Genomic DNA, 22008 nt, shown 5'->3' on the forward strand with positions numbered 1-22008 from the left:
ATTAATGGTAAGCGATTCGTCGATAATTTGAAATTATTCAACTTTGTGTTTTTGACACTATCAAATTCTAGTCACTGCCAGTCACAGCTCACAGCCCTCTGGTCATTCCATAAAGTACCCAATGGGTCATTCTATGACTTTTCTTTGTTGTCATGTAAACCTTTTTACATTCCTGTATGACGAATAATGTTGTTGTACGTTTCTAAAGATTAACTTAATTCGTAAATGCAATAAAAGATTTTCTTCTAATTATTTCCGTTCAAAAGAAGTTTTTGTTTTTTTCTTTCTAGCAGACAAAAAATATGATACAGTAGTGGATACAGTGCAATAAACAAAAGAAGAAATAAAGAGGATTATATACTGGAATTTTCACTTGAACTCTCTGAATTTATTATTTTCTGGCATATTGATAGGAACTTGACATGAGAATAAAATCAATCAAAAAGCCATCAAAGCTACTCAGCTACAAAGAGTTTATAACAAGATATTTGAAGTATTTTAACCAGAATCAATAATAATGTCGTGGTCGGCGATATCACTTTGTTCCTATAGCATAAGTCATAGTGACGATTTTGATTCTTGGTCTAGTGATAAAACAAGTAATCCTAGATCGGTAGAGCAGTTCAGTAGCTTCGGGGACAGTGCTTGTGGAGAGCCACTGCTGGCTCAGCACATCCAACTGGACTTTACCCCTGACGATGAAGTAGACAACGTAATCGTGGAGCAGAAGATCTCAGATTTTTGGAAATTTATCTCAGAAAATCCTTATATTAAGAATTTGAAAGTCAAACCGGTATGATGCAAAGTTGATCTTTAAGAGGGTTTTAATACCTAACTTTTTATTATTAGGGTTTTTTCATTGATTTTACCCATTTTCTTACGACGAAAGAATGGATCTGCGTTTACAAGGTTTTTTAACCGTGTCAAAGCTTCGTTTAAGGCACATATTTACTTGTGTCCCCTTACTAAATAGCTAAACTAATTTTAGGAGAAGATCTCATATTCAAGGTCGTCCACAACCGTGGAAGCTGAAGAGGACCCGCGAGAGTCAGTATGTAATAGATACGACGAAAATGTGCTAGATACGGATAAAAGTGCTCTTTCCAATCTCGAAATGATTGACAAAAAAGGTATTACTTGATGTATGCTGCAAAGAAAATCATTCAAAATAATATAAGCTTTCAAGCTAACACATAAACTTTAAATATTTAAAAGTGTCTTCTTACTTGTTAGGCTAAATATGTTCATTCCTGCAGGGATCATATCTCGCACGATTGCAACTAAAATGAAGCATTCTTTTTGCTCTTTCGGCTCAAGAGAGTACAAGGAAAATGAACCTCATGCTCAAAATAATGGAACAAGAAGAAAAAGTCGTAAGTTGAAATTGTTAATTCTAAATAAATTATTGCTGTATAAATTAGGATCACTTTAAAAACTGACCTCCTCAACCCAGTTACCCGGGTAACCCAATAACCTTGGTTAGACTTTTGTCAGACTTACTGGCTTCTGACTACCCGTAACGACTGCCAAGGATGTTTTATGACAGCCGGGACCTACAATTTAAGGCACTTGTCTCACCGGCAACGATTAACGAGTAACGAGTAGAGCTAGAACTTGAAACGAGTTAGCGAGACGCGGGGAGCGAGTGCGTAGTTCCGATATTTGTGTAGCTCGGCTATAAGTGAGTGTGCGAGTGAGGCGGGCGATTACTCGCATCACTCGCTCGCTAGATACGCACTGTAGAGAAATGACCACTGGTTGCTCTCTCGGCATGAGTTCTAAACGCTTGGCGAGTGTCGCCGAGCGAGTGTTATCTTTCATAGCTTTTGTCGCTCAGCGACAAACTAGTGAAGCGAGTGCTCGCTGGCAGTGTGAACAGTCAGCAATCAACTATTTGTATATGCATCTCTTTTATTCACTTGGAAAGTATATCTATTGTACGTTTCTTGAGCGAGGAAATAGCCGATAGTTAGTCGTTTTCTCGTCGTTGGTGGGACAACTGCCTAAAGTGTCATCACACAGTCATTGCCGAAACACAGTTGTATTGTACGCTCATTTTATTATGTTAATCGACTCGCCAACGCACCACCACACAGGTCGACAGTCTGACAACGACTGACTCCCCACCGCTCGATCCGGTATTTATAACCGAGTGACGTATGCGCACGAGGCGTCATAATAATGACATAACCTATACAATGATGCACATGTACCTGCATACACTACATCTCTCCCTTGTTGTTTTGATTTTAACCTTGTTTCAAAAAGTTCAACAATCAAACTCATAAATATTTTGGTAATTTCTTAAAGATCTATCAAACACCTGCAGCACAACAAAACCACGCTATCAGATCAGTCCACCGATGACACTGCCATCAAACTGATTTACTTTGTTCCGTTTCCATTTCATTTCCCTTTCCATTTAAGGAGACGACAGATATCGGTGATACTGCGGGACACTACATCCCTTCCCTTGTGAAATAAACATAAATAAAAATCCGTCCCTTTGCAGACGGTAACATACCAGCATCTGCTTCAGGCTCAACAAGACAAATTCGTAGCAGTGATATCAGGCCGGCAAGTTTAACTTCAGGTTTTGTAGCCGCTGTTCCGGCCCTGTATTATATCTACACTAGAGATGATCCGTCCATTTGGCAGACATCCCGCCAATCAGTCCATGTGAAATCAAGCAAATCTCAAATATTGCTGTACCTTCAGATAATGAGCACTCATCTTGCTTGGTTCGACTTCACTTAAAACTGATACAGAATGCATTGTTCCAAGGTAAAGGATCGGCATTAGGGTACCTCATCAATGCTTTTCACTCATTCAAAACCGTACGAGCCGTACGAGGAAAGTAATCACATAAGATCGTCCCAATTGAATGGTGACCTAGATGGACTGTTTCCAATTTGATGATGACCATATACTTTGTCACCCATTTAATGGTGACCACATACTTTGTCTCCAATTTAATGGTGACTCCATACTTTGTCACCCATTTAATGGTGACCACATACTTTGTCTCCAATTTAATGGTTTAAATTGTAGTTCTATGTACGAGTTAAGTACTTTGTGTGCCTTGTAAGCAAGAGAATGCTAACTCAACTAATTTTGGTAATATGTAGTTTTTAATTTGAGAGTGGAATATCAAAGCCTATCATTATCTCAGCAATGTAACAAACAATCTGGTCTTCAACCCTATTGATCAGCGCTGGTACTTTGCACGTTTCTGCTAGTACACTCGCTGAAATTCTGATATAGGCTTTAAATACCCTACATCAATATCCAATATCTAGTCAAGAAACTGTAAGCTTCTTAGCATTCAACACCCAACATATGAATACCATACTGCATATAATAGTGCGATAGGAATACTTATATTTCGGTTAGGCATCCAAGAACACTATTATCACCGGACATTGCGTTCTGTAATGTTTGTTTGCTTTTCCTAATGTGGTTTTCAAAAATTTAAGTAGTCAAAGAATTATTATGCTTTGATGGTAAGCTTTTTAGTGTCATGGTTACATATTGATTATAACGAAGGTGTAAAGTAACATTACGAATCAGATTTTAACTAATTAGAACCATATTATGCAACGAACGCACTTTAACAGGTGTCACTAACTTTGCACTATATATTTTGAAGCTGTGACATTCTGCATCACCATAAAATAGAAGAGTCCCTGACCCTCAACTCATGCTCTTCTTCCTTTCAACAAGGTGACAGCAGCTCACAAACAGTTTTCTAGTCGATACAATTTTCCTTTTGCAAAACAACCGCTAACCTTTCTAAAACATTTGTCTACACATAGATAAATGTGGGATTCTAATTCTATATCTCAATTGCATGAGCAGCTATGCTGCTCTCATGTCATACTTGACCTCATCAATTTGATGATCAGCTTTGTGCTGCTTCCATTTTTAATATTTTACGCTTTTCCAATTTCATGACCGCGTATAGGTAACGTAATATTTTTTTTGTTTTTATGTAAGTATAGTTGGCTGCATAAGTATGTTTATAGTTTCGTTCAAAAGCGCTTACCCTTTATTGCAGCTGACTTTATCTACGTTGTTTTAGTTAGACAACCAGAATATAAAAATATTATTATCTTTTATAGGGACAGCACCCCAGTAAATTTTTAAACGATTTGGTGACTAAGGGCAATTTTACTTCCTATACTTTAAGGAACACTTACTCAGATTATATATTGCAGTAGGACTTAGGAACTTAATAATATTTTAGTTATTATTAACCAAATGTCGACGCAACTGTGTAGTTTAATTAGCACAAAAGAGTAATAAATGTCGATAAATGTAAATAGTGATAAAGTTCTTTACCTCTCGTGCGAGTCCAATTGTCTTACGGTAACCTAAGATTGGTGTTCTAAGATCAATTATTATTAACCCTAACGCTATGGACACAAGACATTATTTTGTTAATAGATATCCATCCCACCACCCATATGGATCTTATCTTATGGGATGGGTTGAGGAAATTACACAACTTTATATTACAAGTAGGTGTGCACTTCAAGAATATATTAATGTGATGATTTATTAACTTGAGATCAATAAATGGATTCTATTTCATATACGTTCATATATGGTTATGTTATTCGCCCCTATGGAAGCATATTCTTCCACAACTCTCAATGTACTTATACTGCTTATTGGTACTGCAATACTGTAAAACATAATTTGCAAATAACAATATTATAATGAGGGCCACTTTGTTAAACTATTTGTAAACACCAATGTAAATCAATAAAAAAGAGGCTAAGATACCAATTAAAATTCATTCAAGCCTGAATCTTGAAGGTTTTAAAAGCACACGCAATCATCAACTTTTGAGAACTTGATTGCAACAATCATCCATGAGCTAATCATCATTAGACAGTTCCCAGAGTAAGTATCTACATTGGAACTCCTTCCAGGTATCATCCTTAAAAGATTTTTTGTCACAGATGAGAAGGCCCAGTTGGGTAAATGATGATGATGTCCTCCTAGCCGATTATCGGCTACGGCGGCTGTACTCACGTAAGGGGATTAGCCAACTGCGCAGGACATATTATAGTGCACAAGCATTTGCGCAGACACAGGTGCACTCACTGTTCCTTCACTCTCATAACCCGATGGGACGGCAATCCGACACGACCGGAAAGAGATCAGGCGCAGGACCGACATTTACGTGCTTTCCGATGCACGGGTGTATCAATCACCAACTCATCAGCCGCGCTTGCGACAGCTAGACCAACGAGGCAGTTGGGTAGATAAAGTAGCATTGTCAAATAAATCACAGATTGCTCCAATGCTTAGTTCCATATTCTTTTGATCTAAGAGTTTTATATCAACCTAAAGTACTGAAATTACAATTGTGAGCTAGCATGTTTACCAAAGATTCTATCTATTGAATACCAAAATTTTGATCCACATTTTCCAGCTAGTATTGCTGCTTGTATGCTGTTCTACTGTTCTGTATCTTCTGGAATATCTCTGTTGTATAACAACCTCTTTAATACAGCAAAATAAAGTAAAAGTATTGAAATTATACCTAGGGTGACTGAGCAACTGTTATAATTAACACTATTATGGGTAAGCAACCCACTAGAGGTGTTGATGGACTTGGATGTTGTGCATAGGTGAATACATACCAGTATAGCTGGGCGAGTTCTTCAACATCCATGGCCAACCCACTACGGTCCCTCAATGTGCTGTTTGTTTAACTAGATACCTAGCACATGTTTGTCATTTGTAGAACCGTTGAGTATATAACCCACCAGTTTGTTCTTGTAATATCCTCTATATTGCAAGCACTTGAATTAAGTTAGTTAAGTACCAGAACAATATAGCAGGTATAAGTTGTTGACTAGACTCTGAGAAGTTAAGTTTGGAAGCTTTTTATGATCCAAATCACCGGGCACAGAAAATATAAAAATTATCAAGATTTACTATTTAGTTGTTGCAGTAGTTGACAACTATCGCCAGATAATTTATGCGTGTACAGTCAATTGAATGACCAGTAGACGTTCACTACCGTTAACTGTCAAGCTGTCACTTTAATGACCAGTAGATATAGACTACTGCCAACTGTCAAGCTGTCAATTTAATGACCAGTAGATATAGACTACTGCCAACTGTCAAGCTGTCAATTTAATGACCAGTAGATATAGACTACTGCCAACTGTCAAGCTGTCAATTTAATGACCAGTAGATATAGACTACTGCCAACTGTCAAGCTGTCAATTTAATGACCAGTAGATATAGACTACTGCCAACTGCCAAGCTGTCAATTTAATGACCAGTAGATATACACTACTGCCAACCATCAAGCTGTCAATTTAATGACCAGTAGATATAGACTACTGCTAACTGCCAAGCTGTCAATTTAATGACCGTTAGATATACACTACTGCCAACCATCAAGCTGTCAATTCAATGCCCAGTAGATATAGACTACTGCCAACAATCAGGCTGTCAATTTAATGACCAGTAGATACACACTACTGCCAACCATCAAGCTGTCAATTCAATGACCAGTAGATATAGACTACTGCCAACAATCAGGCTGTCAATTTAATGACCAGTAGAAACACACTACTGCCAACTGCCAAGCTGTCAATCTAATGACCAGTAGATACACGCTACTGCCAACTGCCAAGCTGTCAATCTAATGACCAGTAGATATACACTACTGCTAACCGTCAAGCTGTCAATTTAATGACCAGCAGATTTTTGGAATAGAATAGGTCTTTATTTGCTTAGAATGCAGGCACTTACAAAATAGGATTGTAAACAACATAATAAGATCCGTGTACATTCCGCCTTGTTGGCATGCAAGCACAACAATTATTAAACACAATTGATTATAAGGCAAATAGGTTATTGTATTATATCCTCTAGGAAATCCCACCACTGCTAAAGTCGTCTTGACGACAATTCAACAACCAGCAACTTTATATTGCTTCCAATAAATGCCTATTATTGAATAAACTTTGATGCAGGTTTAAGAATGAGTAAACTGATCACCAAGTAATGATTTTGTATTATTAATTACTCATTTGATAAATATTAACACCTGCAATAAATATTGCTACTTCCATTAGAATTGTAACAAGGTAAACTTAAACAAAGAATTACGTAAAAAGGTTAAAATTTGTTTGCAATTCGGGTGATACATACATGAACATAAAAGTTATGTATACTTTGTCATTCTACTCTCTTCCCTTCCTTCTTTCCTTTTGCTCTTTTTAATATGATTGAATATTAACATCGGTCAGAGGTTACTTGTTGTCAAAGCTTATTTAGCATACATTAATTTGGTATAGGCATGAATAGGACAAATTATTTAGTATAACCTTGTATATCAAATATTTTTCTGGATCACAGAACTAATAGGTAGTTCAAAATTAAAAAATTAGATAATAGGTAACTGTTGGTCCAAACACTCACGGTTTTATCCTCGTCGCCAATGTATTGTACGCTCATTTTATTATGTTAATCGACTCGCCAACGCACCACCACACAGGTCGACAGTCTGACAACGACTGACTCCCCACCGCTCGATCCGGTATTTATAACCGAGTGACGTATGCGCACGAGGCGTCATAATAATGACATAACCTATACAATGATGCACATGTACCTGCATACACTACAACAGTCATTGGAGTCTAAAATATACTTAGAAAGTACATACAAACTCAGAAAAGTTGCATTGGTACTTGCCTGACTTGGAATCGAACCCGCGCCCTTATGCTTGAGAGGTTTTGTTTGTTTTTTGCCCACTAGCTAGGTCACCACGACTTTTTGAGTCAGACTGAACTCTAACAATTTTGTTTTTACCATTCAGGAACAGGACAGAAGTCACTGTCAGAAGTGCAGTTACTATGCAATACTTTAACAGAATGGGACGCTAAACATCCTAAGTAAGTTCGTCTGGCTTCAGGAGTAGCAGATTCGGAAATATGAGGACTGCATAGTCTAAAGATGATTTGACCTACGATGAGTTTGCTATCGTTGCACCCTGTCCGTCGAGATTTTGTAATTATACTAGTCTCTGCAAGATGCAGGCAAAACCGTGGAAGACTAGCGATGGATCAGTCGTTTTACCATAAACGTGCAACAAACAAAATGATGATTATATCTATGTAGTTATAGGATCCTTTATGCATTAAAACCATTTCTAATATATTTTTTATTCTAAAGGTCGATGGAGCCGCCAGGTCAGCCCCCTTTGCTGCACCACTGCGTGATACAACCCCAAGTCTTCCCATAACTTTCTTAAGTTACACAGTTTAATCATAACAATCACTATATTACTTAAAGTTAGTACTTAATTATTACTTATACTTAGTTTTATTTTAATATTAATTATTTATAGTCTTAGCTTTTACTTTAAATTAATCAATTAATTATTATTGTTTATTTATTTTAATAAAACTGTTTAGTTACTTATTGTTTTATTTCTCATTTGTTTATAAGTTCCAGACCATGCAGAGCATTTGATAATAATTCTGGTGATTACGTTGGAAATCTTCTAAAGTTATATATTTTTCAAAAGAAGAGTTAGTAGCCGTTTATTAATGCATTGCGTTCCTTTGGTTATCATTCTCCTCTCGATATTATCCATTCGAATAAAACCTAGAAATATGCGACCTTTTTGAAAAATTACAGGTTCGCTAACAAAAAAAACTTGGCACCAACTGTCACTCACTTGTGTCACTCAAGCTCGAACTCTTTTCAAACACGCTTGTTTATAATTTTACATAGATATTTTTTATAATGATTTCTGATGATAATCAGTCCGGGTTATTTCGGTGCAGTGAGAGCAAGAGTCCGATCACCTCGGTGGATGGGACCAGCAACCCGAAGTCTGCGGAGAACTACAGCGTGTTCGACGATGGGTCCTGTGGAGAACCGCTGGTGGCTCAGCACGTCATAGTAGACTTTACGCCCACTGATGACGATACCGACTTTTTGCAGAAAAAAGTTTGCTCCTTTTGGACGTTTATTAACAGTAACCCTGATATACAGAATCTGAAGGTGCAGCCGGTAAGTCTTTCTATTATTTTTGATTAATTGATCATCGAGTTCCGAACTGTTATTATTATTTTTGGTGTATTTCACTCAAAGCAGATTTTGCTCATCGGCTTAATTGACCTACTATGCATCCTCCGTATATTACTTAATATTAATCATTTCTTCTGATAGTACGAGGCTATTTCTTCGTGTGAGAATTTAGAAGTTAAGTTACCGTTTACCGAACTCAAGCTGATCACTATCCTTGCAATCGGTGACATCTTGTTTACCTGTTCAGGAGTTCGTGTACAGAGATGAATCCAGTACAAGCATCGTGAGTGAAACTCCCACCTTCGAATCACGGTCAACCATTACAGCTGACAGCGAGATCCACAAGACTGCTGTTGATATGCTCGTGTATGCTGAAGAAAGAAGTAAATTACAACATATTTACATTTTCATGACTAGTATGATACCTACCTATAGTGTGTAAGATAGTGATACGTACTAGTATGATAGTATGTATGATACTGCTATATTTAGTCCCTCAGCAATAGAGACGATACTAGAATCCATCAGGATAAGCCGACTTCAATGTGCTATTTTTATTTACTTTTTATATTAATCCTGCAATGGGTACTATAGATACATAATTATTACTTTCAATATTATCTTTTAATGACCTAATGTTTTTTCGTAACTTCTTACAGAATTTATAGACACTTTGTTTGACGCCAAGATGCCGATGACTAACTGCTCGTTGGGCTCTAGGGAGTACAAAGAAGGTCAGATAACACGACCGAAGAAGAAAGACAAGAAGAAACTAGGTAACTTGCTCACCCTTACATATATCTACCTTAAAAATCTTTACAATCCTACCTTAGAAATCAGTAAAAAATCTTAACAATTGCAACTTCATATTTCAGTATGCACTTGCAAGAGTTCCATTTCGTCCTGTCGCGTACATTCCTCTGAGAAATTCAAACAAGAGACCACAGTATCTCCAATAAGGGTGTTGAACAGAAAAATGAACGAATGGGACGCTAAGCACCCCAAGTGAGGAATTTCATTTTTTTTTTTTATAATAACAATTTTATACTACATTTTGAGAAAATTGTCTAATTATATAAATGATCTAAAATTATAAAAAGTCCTCACCAATTGTTCCCAATAGACTTGTTCTTGCTTCGTCGTGGTGTCGTGGTGGCCTAGTGGGCAAAGAACCAGCCTCTCGAGTTCGATGAGGGCGCGGGTTCCATTCCAGGTCAGGCAAGTACCAATGCAACTTTTCTAAGTGTGTATGTACTTTCTAAGTATATCTTAGACACCAATGACTGTGTTTCGGATGGCACGTTAAACTGTAGGTCCCGGCTGTCATTGAACATCCTTGGCAGTCGTTACGGGTAGTCAAATACCAGTAAGTCTGACACCAGTCTAACCAAGGGGTATCGGGTTGCCCGGGTAACTGGGTTGAGGAGGTCAGATAGGCAGTCGCTTCTTGTAAAGCACTGGTACTCAGCTACATCCGGTTAGACTGGAAGCCGACCCCAACATAGTTGGAAAAAGGCTCGGTGGATGAGACTTGTTCTTGCTTCAAATAATACCAGAAGTACCCAGCGTCCTAAAGAACATACTTCTAAAGAAGCCCCTTGCTGTCATATGTACAGCTGTTTTATCAACAATTTTATTAGGATTAGCAATTTTATCAATAGGATAATACAAACCCCGCCTCCCACTCTTCAGGTCGATGGAACCCCCAGGCCAAGCGCCAGCTCTGCAGCACTGCACCATCCAGAGGACACATGTACCTGACCAATTTTAAATTATTTATAGTTACTTGTACTTAGTCTTAGAGCACGTATTTTTGTTAATTATCATAGTTTAATTATTATACTTTATTTGATGTATGCTAGGAAAAGTTTGTTTTATTTTAAAGTAGATGCGTTAAATTATTAAATGCTGTTCATCATCAGCATCAGCACAGCCTATTGCCACCATGTACTGGCTCTCCCAATGAAGACCAATAATTTCGGTCAACACCTTCTTCAAACCTTCAATCCAACAAGCACTTCAATGTGTACTTCTGCAATCTGCATAGAGACTTCAAAATGTTAGAAAAACTATTTACAAAATCCGCATAACCAAACTCTTCTCTCGGAACTACTTCGTGAATGGTTATTCATAGACAACGAATTTTTGACACTGAAATCTGAAATCGCATCACAAAGTTTTTGACGTCAATCGTCAACCGATTACATGCGGTTTTAACAACAAAATATTTTATCAAAATAACCAGAAACCTGAAAGTCTTTTGTGTTTGATCCAAGTCAAAATTTCTTGGGTGTTTATATCCAAATGCTGTTCAAATGTTCACGGTCAGCTGTTACTCGTTCCACCCTGTGGTCCACCGGTTTGTGAGGCTCTGGAAGTATGTCCAGATTGTGTCAGATATCCTCACGTTCCTGCTGTCCATGATATGCTGCCAGTGCATGGTTGGCGAGCCTCTGTCTCCCGCCTCCTCCGTCGACTTGAAGCCGTCTGTGCAGATTTTTGAAGTACACTTTTGTTCCTAGTTTGCAACTTATGCATGTTTCTAGCTTTTTTAAGCCTATTGCTATGATATACCTTATGCTGTTACAAAACGCTGTTGCTAATATTGATAGGCTAGTAATACGAAACTATTGCGGAGCCTTTTAAAACAAAATTAGTTTTGTTCTTTAACAAACATTTACGCATACGAGTGACAATTTTTAAATTCCCAAAGGTTCTTTTCACAACCTTTCTAATCAAAATTCTTCACTCCAGGCCCAAGCAATAAAACGAAAGCAGGATGCTATAGACAAGGGAAAATCAAGTGGGGAGCCCATGAGGGCACAGCACCTGGTCATAGACTTCGCTCCCGGCAGAGAGGACACGCCAGAGATACAGGCGCGCTGCCATCAGTACTGGGAGCTGGCGAAGAACAAGACCGATCATGAACGGAAGCATCCAGTTAGTAAATTATATAATATTAGCTTCCGCCCCCGGCTTCACCCGCGTAGTGTGTTGATCCAGGATATCAATATCTACATACAAAAATTTCAACCAAATCGTTCTAGTCAGTTTTCGCGTGAAAGAATAACATACATTCTCACAAACTTACACTTTTATAAATATGGACTACCCAGGCCCGGATAAAATTTAACTAGCCTATTATTCTGACGTGTAAACTAGGTTATTGCGGAGTTTCATCAAAATCGAAGAGAATAAACATAGACATACTCAAAAAAACGCATTTTTGACATCAGTAGTATAAATATATCAGTAAATAGAATAAAATAATTTCCATATGTTTATTTTAGTCCCCGAAACCAGAACGACACTTGATAAATTTATCGAGTAGCCCTCCTCATCTAGACACAGGCACAGACAGAAACAACTTACCAGCTATTCACTCGATGAAGAAAACTAAGAAAAAAGGTAAAAGTCACTTTATATAGTTTCATCATTCTACTTGACGTAACTGTAATTTCTCAAACCGTTCATACTTATTTCAAGCGTTTTCATCATCGTCCTGCCCATACATATCCCAATTTTATATAGATAAAACCATGCTCTAGGAATTTTATTAAGAACTTCGTCCTTTTTATGAAGTCGGTTACAAGTGAATAGTACATACATACAAGTGAATAGTACATAATATATTCCATTCTATATTTCCAGGTTGTGTGAAAGCCCCTTTCGGGTCAGGCGAAATGAACCACTATTTTACATGAAATCATATACAATTTTTTTTGTAGGTATTTTATTTTTTAAAATATATTTTTACTTATTTATTCTTCTATTTTTGTAGATAGTTACGCAGCATATCATGAATTTATAGGTATTAAGTGCTACCGAGATTCTGTCTGATAAAAATATCGTTTGGTAGGGTAAGACAGTCATGAAGGTAGTAAGCATATTGGATTTACGTTATAAATATCAGTAAAGACAAACTATGTAATTACATTAAAGCTTGTGGCACATTATAGCAGCACCGCAACAGCACGGCTGCAGCACGGCGTCGCCTCGAATTAAGACTACGGCTAGCTGCCAGCGCGCCAACCACGCGCTGTCCGCTCGCCGTCGGCGCGCCGTCCGCTCGCCGACAGCGCGCCGGCCGCGAGGTGTAAGCTTGCTGTCACCGCAAACTCAATATTATTTTAAGACGATTATGATTGATGTTATGGTTGAACACGACGCAATGACGTTGTTTCGCTGCCGGCTCGGAGTCGGCGCGCAATTAGCACGCCGTCGGCCCGCTGTACGCATGAGGTCCGCTCGCTTGCAGCACGCGGGTGGCGAGTCGAGTTGTGTGGAAGCGGCAAGCACGCTGACTGCTCGCCGTTGGCTTTTTTGTATTGACATTACGAAATATATTATAATATACACAATTTAATGCTCCAAATTGAATGACACCTTAAATGCTGGTGTGGAGCCGTGCTGTTGCGATGCCGCTATAATGTGCCATAACCTTATCAATCAGCACCTACAAGACATCTTTTACGTTTTATTTAAAGAACCATTTGAAATCGCCTACACAAATCTGTAGAGCATTAAGTATCACAGCAGTAGATCGGGAGTACCTCATGTAATTTATATTAAGGCGCTTCAACATACAATAATTAACTATGAAGACTCTTTAGTTGAATTTTCATTAATATAACACGTGTACCTTGTTTGTTATAATTAATCCCACCCAAAACAAAAATGTGAAAGGCTGCCAATTTCGATAATATAGGAATGCTTCGCCTATAAAAGAAGTGAGATCTGAATAAGTACCAAGTTCCATACACATACCTCAGTTAAAAATAGTTACTTTTTAATGATGTTACTTGGCAAGTTTTCACACGCCTTGTTATAAACCTACTAATCGCAATGAATCAAGTATATAATTTTCTATTAAAACTTGCCAAGTAACATCATTAAAAAGTAACTATTTTTAACTGAGGTATGTGTATGGAACTTGGTACTTATTCAGATCTCACTTCTTTTATAGGCGAAGCATTCCTATATTATCGAACTTGGCAGCCTTTCACATTTTTGTTTTGGGTGGGATTTCATTTATTTTTGTAAGGTTGTGTATTTTATTTTTTTCTTATGATTAAGTTAGTTAAGGAAATGTCTCATTTATACTATCTTTCAGATTTTTGAATATGCACTATGCTTCTTACAAAGAAATGAACTAGATTAACTAAATGGACTAGATTTACCAACTGACTGACATGACATGTTATCATATATTATGTTCGTGGATCAAAGTTACACATTCGTTATTTTCGAAAGTGACTCACACTTGGCCGTTTTCGGTTTTTTACTTTACTTTGACTAAATACAAACCTTTGTAACGAATTTCAGATCGGTACGACCATTCGAAGATATATTATACAGGAATGAATTTTATCCAGTGCGCAAACTTTGTCAACTTATAGTTAAAAGGGTTTTATAGATACGTATATTTTTATTTTGTCGTGTTTTAGTACAAAAAAGAAAAGCGTAAGATTAGTTGGTATCCATATTTTGCTGATTTTAGGCCGGACAAAAGAATGAAATTTTTTTTACTGATGATGCAGATATGTTCTGTTAATGATTCTGGACCACCAGTTTTTTTTTGCGCACTGCTTAAAATTCATTCCTGTATAAATATAGATAAATTTAGTTCGTTTTAGTTCCTTAGGGGTATAAATTTACACCGGGTATAAATGTACAGCTTCATTATTTTGAAACTGACTCACACTTGGCCATTTTCAGATTTTTTCCTTTACCTCGACATAAAGACCTACCTCCATGCCAAATTTCAAGTCAATACGACCATTGGAAGTGGTCTAGGTTTTTGATGAGTGAGTCAGTCAGTCAGTCAGTCAGTGAGTGTATAGTAAAAATAGCGATTTTCTGACGTCAATATCTCAAGACTTACAATAGGTATCTTAATGAAATTTTGTATTTTAGATAAGTGAGGCGGTCTCAACAGATATTAGAAATTTGATATGCGTAAATAAAATAGATTTTGAGTAATAGGGGGGTCGAATTTGGCCCGAAATGGTTCGTGTAATATAACCCACGGCCGGTGTGTCGCTTTTTTTTGCTCGAACTTAGCGGACACACTGCCGTGTGTCTAGATTCTAAGTTTCTTCGAGAAAGTTCAAAGCTTTGGTTCAGAGGGAAATCATTTTAAGACAATGCAAACTCATAGAGTGATGAGGTTCCAGAGACGCTAGACATAACTTATTTTCTAGAGTTAGAGTTGAGTGTATGCTTGCTTTTATGCCCTAACTAAATTTCATTTTATCTCTGAGAAAATGCTCTTGTGAGAAAATACATAGACTTACAAGATTGGAAGGTAATCGACCAAGGTATAATATATCTTGGTCCACTTATGGATTTTTGACTAAATAACTTGTAACGAGACATAACTAAATGTTATACCACTGTTTAAGTAACAAATATTCAATAGAAATAAGAAAAGACTAGTTAGTTGGAAGCATTGTTATAATTCAAAATATACAAAGCTTGTTCGTAAATAATTTAATCCAGATTAGTTTTTGAAGATTGTTATCCTCTTTTTGTCTCATAAAAAGCCTGGTCAGATCCAGACCAGGGGATCGCTGACTAGAGTCAACGTTCACGCGAATAGCACCAGAGTGCCCAGTGTGAGTTTTGCAAGTTAACTTTTTCGATACGTAAATAATCATACAACTTAATTACGTACCATTCATTTTAGAGTTGTTTATTTTAAGAAGCTGTAATCGGCTCTTATATTAGTCGTATTATAAACGAACTCACTACCGAAATAGTAAACGTTATAATCCGGCATGATTGATTTATTGTTCAAATCATGTCATGTAGGAAACGACTCTTTGTTTTAGCCTACTTACAATTACGTATCGAGAGCGTTATCTTAGGCCCGAGTCACACCGGAATGGCAGCGAGCGACCGAGCGAGCGTGGAGTTAAGTTGAAAATTATTTCACACTGAAGTGCTCGCCCGTCGCTGCCGACCCTGTGTGACTCGAGCGTTACAAAACTCGTAAGCAGTCTGGTGATTGATCAGATTTTGTCGTACATAATGCGCATGATCTGATGGTCGGTCTTGACGCGGGCATCGAAGGCGCGCATCTCGGAGTGGCGGCGAGCCTCGCGCTCAGCGTCGTGCAGCACGTACTCGCGGATACCGCACGGACAACAAGCACCGCATTCGCAGAACGCACAGCACGCGTGGACTGCACCCCAGGCTCCTGGGAATAAAGAAAAATATTAGCACGAGGAAGGCTATAGGCTAGGTACTTTTTATCCGGGTCTGTGCAGAAGTTTATTTATATTTGTATGCCGATGCTACGGCGAAACATGCAGAACTTATAACAAATGTTACATCTATGTACCCCGTGTTTCATACAAATAAAGATTCTTATTCTTATTCTTATTCTTATAAGTTCCCACGGGATGCGAGTAAAACCGCTGGCAGCTTGTAATTTATAAATTATCACCATTATATTGACCGTATAAGGCACCAAATCCTCCAAAGCTAAGCTGAGCGGACTTATTACAATCGATAGAATATCCCTGAACGAGGAAAGTCCGGGTCTAAGTTCGTATACGTTACATTTAGTTTAGTTTGATTTAGAACCATTTGAATTTATTACATACATTTGGGAACGCCGCATGAATAAAGTAAGCACTCGTTATCGCAATCATACAAATTGGAAAATTCAAAAAAATAAGACGAGAACGTTAATCCAGTAAATAGGGTCTCTAAAGTCTGAAACCCCTCAAACATCGTCACAAATCTCTTACCCATAGCTTTAGCCATTTGTGCATATCTCAGATACGGGGTGTCCACAGAGTCGTCTATTGGAGCCTGGCAGATCCTCACCACGTGGGGCTTGTGGATGGCATAGCGGTCGTTGACCGTGATGCGCCGCGTGCGACCCAGGAGTGGGCAGGGACTGTTTGGGTATACTTTCTGGAAGGTATATGGAAATAGATGGTATATCTCGAAGCGTCATTAATTGGGGAAAGTAGGACCTCAGCAGTAATCGTCATTTTAAAGGTGTTTACAAAAGGCTAGTTTATCGATCCTTCTGCATAATCCATACCTCAATATTATATAGATAGATATTTCACAATCTTTTTAAGATACACAAAGATATTCTGGATTTGTTTGCAAGGGCAACCAAAAGCATGTGGTGTTTACATGTAGCTTGTAACTAATAAATAAAAGCAGCTCAATAGTCCTCCTAGTATATTAATAGGGAGCGCTAATATTTCTGTCCAAGTAAAGAAGTATTCTTGTAAATACTATTACCGTGGGCCATCTCTTAAAGCATAGCGGTAGCGGTTTCCTCTCCAGCAGCAGCTCAGCTGACGTGTTCTGCACCTCTCCCTTCCACTCGCGTCTCCGACTCTTGCATACTGGACGGCATCTGGTCGGTTTTACGGTAAGGTTTTAGTAGGAGTACAGAAGAACTTGATGCACGTGGCTAGGACAGCAAGGTACCAAAAAACTTTTTGTGTCTTTGAAATATGTGCCCTGTCCTACCAAAGGTTGCTCGGGTAATTATGTTGAGATAGTCAGGTAGACAGTCGCTCCTGTAAAACTTTAGTATTCATCTGCGTCTGGCAAGACTGGAAGCCGACGCCAACATAGTTTGTAAAAAGCTTGGCAGATGACTGTTTTGTAGGTGACGCTTTTAAAATAGGTACAATATGAAGAACAAATACTCACTGGCAAAGACCTTGAACTTCTTTAGGATTACGATGTTTTTTCGGCAATTGTATCATTCTTTAAGTGTTACTATCCAAAAGGGAACGAAAATATAATGTCTTGAATTTCTTAGAGATTTGAACACGACATTTGAGTTGTTGACATTGTTTTTGGTTGTTAAAGATTTGAAGCCATAATTTTTAAAGTAGTTTTAGTACCTATTATTCAAACTTTTTCCACATTTACCTCAGAAGTTCATGAACATTTATCTCAGATATTACAACAATAACACAAACAAACAATCAAACTCTTCAGCTTTATAATAGAATAAATCACATTGAGGTACTCCCGACGAAAGGTTGAATCAAAACAGGAACAAGAGCTGAAAGTCAAAATGAAACCAGTCTGTCGTAATTTGAACTAATTAAACTGTACTCAGTAACAAATATTTTCTTCTTAACGTAAACAAAAGGCATTTGTTATACCATTTAGTGCAAAGTCAAGTCTTCAGTTTAATAAGTAGAGAAAAGTGTTGTTCAAAGCAACACCGAATCCGTAATTAAAAAGTTTAAATTCTCGTCCGTTTGAAATTATTGTTACTCAAGCTTAACGCCCAAGTTTCACGCTTTGTTTTCACTTTCAGCATTTCATCGGAAAATTGGACGCCGTCTATTGATGACGATTTTAATTTTTTTGAATGGTTGGCTTAAGAGAAATGAGTTTTTCATCCTCAATTCTCGATAAAAATAATCACAAAAGTGCTCTCAATATTAATTATAAATGTAACAAGGGAAAATTCGGCGTGGGTGAACATTGAACAAAAATATTTTTGTATGAGCCATTTCAATAGATAACAGAGCCTGATATAATTATTTCAATTACAATGAAATTCTATGAGCACGTTTCGTGGAAAATTCGAGCAAAAAACATTTCAATTAGTTCCACACAAATACGTATAGTCCAGACACTGTTGAGCGAACACATAAAGCTTTACAATATTGTCGTAGCCTCATAAAATCTCGTGTTAATGAAATTTAATCTGTCATAATTACATGCGGTGGGAGGCAGTCTGCGGCGTTCCCGCCAATTTCCTATAATTATCGGGCGGGAGCGCGGGAAATCAGGTTTGCGGTCGCCTCCGTCGGCGCCACGGTCGCACGAATCTCATTTGTGCACGAGATGCCGGCGAGGACGCACGGGAACTCAATATCTTGATTGGATTTCATTTTAAAGATGTTAGTTTTGATGAACCTATTTTACTTCAACTATGCTTAATAATATGATTATTTTTACTTCGATCGCACTGCTTACTTAGGAAAAGTACAACGCCTCCATTTATATTACCGAAATTGTTCCATAAGTATCATCACCTACAGCTAACCTATATTAATTACGAGAACAGTATACCCACTAACGTAATAATTTCAAATTCAAAATGTAATTATAAATAGTTCCCTGCTTCAATCAATTTAGTAATTATCGGTTTACCCTGTTACCCCTTACTGTGCAACTTGGGTGGTGGGGTACCGCACTTCAATATATTCGTCAAACAGATCAAACGCTTCACCAAACTGTATGTATGTTATGTGGGAACTTGCAATGTTTACACGGTACTGGCTTATACCCTAACTCCCGTTGTGGTTTAGTTACGGATCAGGTAGTTTCAAATACGTAGACGTTATGCTTTTGGATGTAACAAAATAATTTAAAATATCTATTTGTAGAGGCGATTTTTTAATGATTTTTTAAGTATTTATGGTGAAATTTTGCCACCACCTAAAACGTGCCGCCCGGGGTATTTGCCCCCTTACACCCCCTTACACGTCTGCATAGTACGGGGGTGAAACCACTGGTAAAAGCTGTTAGGAATTTATAGTCTATGACATTTAAAAAATGTAGGGTTGTTAGTCTATGAAAAAGAATGACTGTGGTGTGAATTGTCATGATGTAAAAACTAGTGAGAACAATGTTATAATTCCTAACAAAATGTGATTGTATTTCTTTAACTATTAATAAAGGCTTTCAAGAATACCAGAAGTTTGAATACCTACAATAGGTTATGGGCCCAGAACGCCCGAGAAGAAAAAATTAAAAACCGGGATTGGGTAATGAAAAACCCAACATAAAAAACAAGTGAAAAAAAAAACTAAAAAACAGTAATAACAAGGAAGAAAATAAAAAACGGTGAAAAACTAAAAAAATGGAAAAACCTGAGATAATACAGATAGAAAAATTAAAAGATGCGGAAACATTTTTATTGTGGAAATTTGAATTCAATATACACTTAAAAGCGGCAAATCTTGCAAAAACAATTGCACAAACAAAAGAAGATGACAAGAAAAGTGACTTCAGTATCAAAGATGCTCAGGTGCAAAGAATTATCATAAGCAGTATTGATAAGAAACTAAAAGGTCACATAATTAATTGTAACAGTGCACGTGAAATGTACGTAAAATTATGTGAAATATTCGAAGGTTCTGAGCAAAGAAACAAAGATGCATTATTACAAGAGTTTTTCACATATAAGAAACAAGAGAGTCAATCGCTTTCCCAATTAATAAGTGAAATAGAAAATTTACAATTTCGTATAAGTCAGCTAGGAACAAAAATAGATGATGAAATGGTCATATCCAAAATACTAAGCTGTTTACCAAATAATTTAAACTATTTTATAACTTCTTGGGAATGCATGGCAGACGATAAGAAAACCCTTCAAAATTTAACAAACAGACTTCTGGCTGAAGAAAATCGAATGTTGAAAGCAAAAGAAAGTGACAAGCAGCTAGCATTTCAAGCTACATCTTCATCTACATCAAAGAAAAAGTTTAATGCAATAAAATGTTTCAAATGTAACAAAACAGGGCACATGAAGAAAGACTGTAGAGCCTGTAGTATCTGCAAAAGGGACAACCATGAAGATAAAGACTGTAAGTTTAAAAATAAACAGTGCTCAATCTGTAAAAAAATTAATCACAGAGAAGAAAATTGTTTTTTCAAAAATAAGAATGAGAATGAAGAAAAAAGTAACAAAAGAATAGAAAAGGCATTTTTTACAAACGGTGAAATTCAAGAACCAAAACTGAAAGAATTTGTTGTAGACTCTGGGTGTACTGCACACATGACCAAAAATGTAGACATACTAAAATTTTTTGAATGCAAACCATCATCTGTTTTGACTGCAAATGAAGAAACAATAGAGGTGAAAGGGACTGGTAAAGTCATTGGAAAAAAATGTACTCTTAATAATACCCTGCTTGTTCCTGACTTATCACAAAATTTATTATCGGTTAATGCAGTTACAAACAATCAAGGAGTGGTTATATTTACCAAAGATAATGTAAAAATATATAAGGAGTCAGAATTAATATTAACAGGAAAAAAAGAAAACGGTTTATATAAAATTAATTTGGATGATAATAATATGCAAGAAAAAACACTGTTAATGAAAGAAAATGGCACTGCCTTAGAATGGCATCAAAGACTTGGACATCCAGGAAAGAAAATACTAGATATATTACCAGATGTGGCAGATGGAATAAAAATAAATGGATTAAGGCAAATAGACGAATGTGAAATCTGTACACAAGCTAAACAAACAAGACTTCCATTTAACACAGTAAGAAACAGAGCCAGTAGACCACTTCAATTATTACATACTGATGTATGTGGACCGTTCGAAAACAAAACGTATGATGGCTATAGTTATGTTTTAACCGTCATGGATGATTATACTCATTTTACAAAAATATACTTGCTTAAATATAAAAATGAAGTTAAAGAAAATTTAAAACATTATATAGAAGAAACAGAAAGAGAGAGAACAGAAAAGGTATCTACCATAAGATGCGATAATGGAGGTGAATACACAAGCAATGATTTTAAAAAATGGTGTACTGAAAAGGGAATAAAACTAGATTATACAGTACCATACTCACCACAACTAAATGGTAAAGCAGAAAGACTAAATCGAACATTATTAGATAAAACCAGAGCATTACTATTTGATTCATTGTTAGATAAAGAAATGTGGGGTGAAGCTGTATACTGTTCTACTTATATTATAAATAGATTACCAAGTGAATCTTTGAAGAATAAGACACCTTATGAGATGTGGCATGGTAAAAGGCCTAATATATCTAATATATGCAAGTTTGGTTCAATAGTATATGCTAAACAATTACATTCGAATATTAAGAAACTAGATCCAAGAAGCAAAAAGTTAATCATGATTGGATATACTAATAATGGATATAGATTGTGGAATAAAGA

At 36.9% G+C, this 22008-nt stretch overlaps 2 protein-coding genes across 2 annotated transcripts; one reads left to right on the forward strand and one right to left on the reverse strand.

Annotated features, from left to right (window-relative positions):
- The first annotated feature begins 478 nt into the window (after positions 1–478).
- On the forward strand, positions 479–8301 carry LOC124633374. Its single transcript, XM_047168565.1, has 5 exons — positions 479–793; positions 989–1130; positions 1257–1373; positions 7853–7928; positions 8209–8301. Exons 1-5 carry the CDS (start codon positions 518–520, stop codon positions 8276–8278), a joined length of 681 nt encoding a protein of 226 aa, XP_047024521.1. The 5' UTR covers positions 479–517; the 3' UTR covers positions 8279–8301.
- A 7751-nt stretch (positions 8302–16052) lies between these two features.
- On the reverse strand, positions 16053–17816 carry LOC124633432. Its single transcript, XM_047168647.1, has 4 exons — positions 17761–17816; positions 17341–17458; positions 16830–16998; positions 16053–16273 (listed from the first exon to the last, which is right to left on the reverse strand). The coding sequence occupies exons 1-4, from the start codon at positions 17814–17816 to the stop codon at positions 16086–16088; spliced, it is 531 nt and encodes a 176-aa protein (XP_047024603.1). The 3' UTR covers positions 16053–16085.
- Positions 17817–22008: the final 4192 nt, after the last annotated feature.

Source organism: Helicoverpa zea, chromosome 9 (assembly GCF_022581195.2).
Source record: "Helicoverpa zea isolate HzStark_Cry1AcR chromosome 9, ilHelZeax1.1, whole genome shotgun sequence".
In the NCBI taxonomy this organism is placed as follows: Eukaryota; Metazoa; Arthropoda; class Insecta; order Lepidoptera; family Noctuidae; genus Helicoverpa; species Helicoverpa zea.

Excerpts from the sequence above, each read along its gene's own strand:
- LOC124633374 (XM_047168565.1), top strand. The coding sequence starts at position 518 with ATGTCGTGGTCGGCGATATCACTTTGTTCCTATAGCATAAGTCATAGT. Across the intron at positions 1,374-7,852 it reads TGGAACAAGAAGAAAAAGTC|GAACAGGACAGAAGTCACTG; the intron begins GTAAGTTGAAAT and ends TTTACCATTCAG. Across the intron at positions 7,929-8,208 it reads TGGGACGCTAAACATCCTAA|GTCGATGGAGCCGCCAGGTC; the intron begins GTAAGTTCGTCT and ends TTTATTCTAAAG.
- LOC124633432 (XM_047168647.1), bottom strand. The coding sequence starts at position 17,816 with ATGATACAATTGCCGAAAAAACATCGTAATCCTAAAGAAGTTCAAGGT. Across the intron at positions 17,459-17,760 it reads GAAGTTCAAGGTCTTTGCCA|ATGCCGTCCAGTATGCAAGA; the intron begins GTGAGTATTTGT and ends AAAACCGACCAG. Across the intron at positions 16,999-17,340 it reads GCTTTAAGAGATGGCCCACG|AAAGTATACCCAAACAGTCC; the intron begins GTAATAGTATTT and ends TATACCTTCCAG.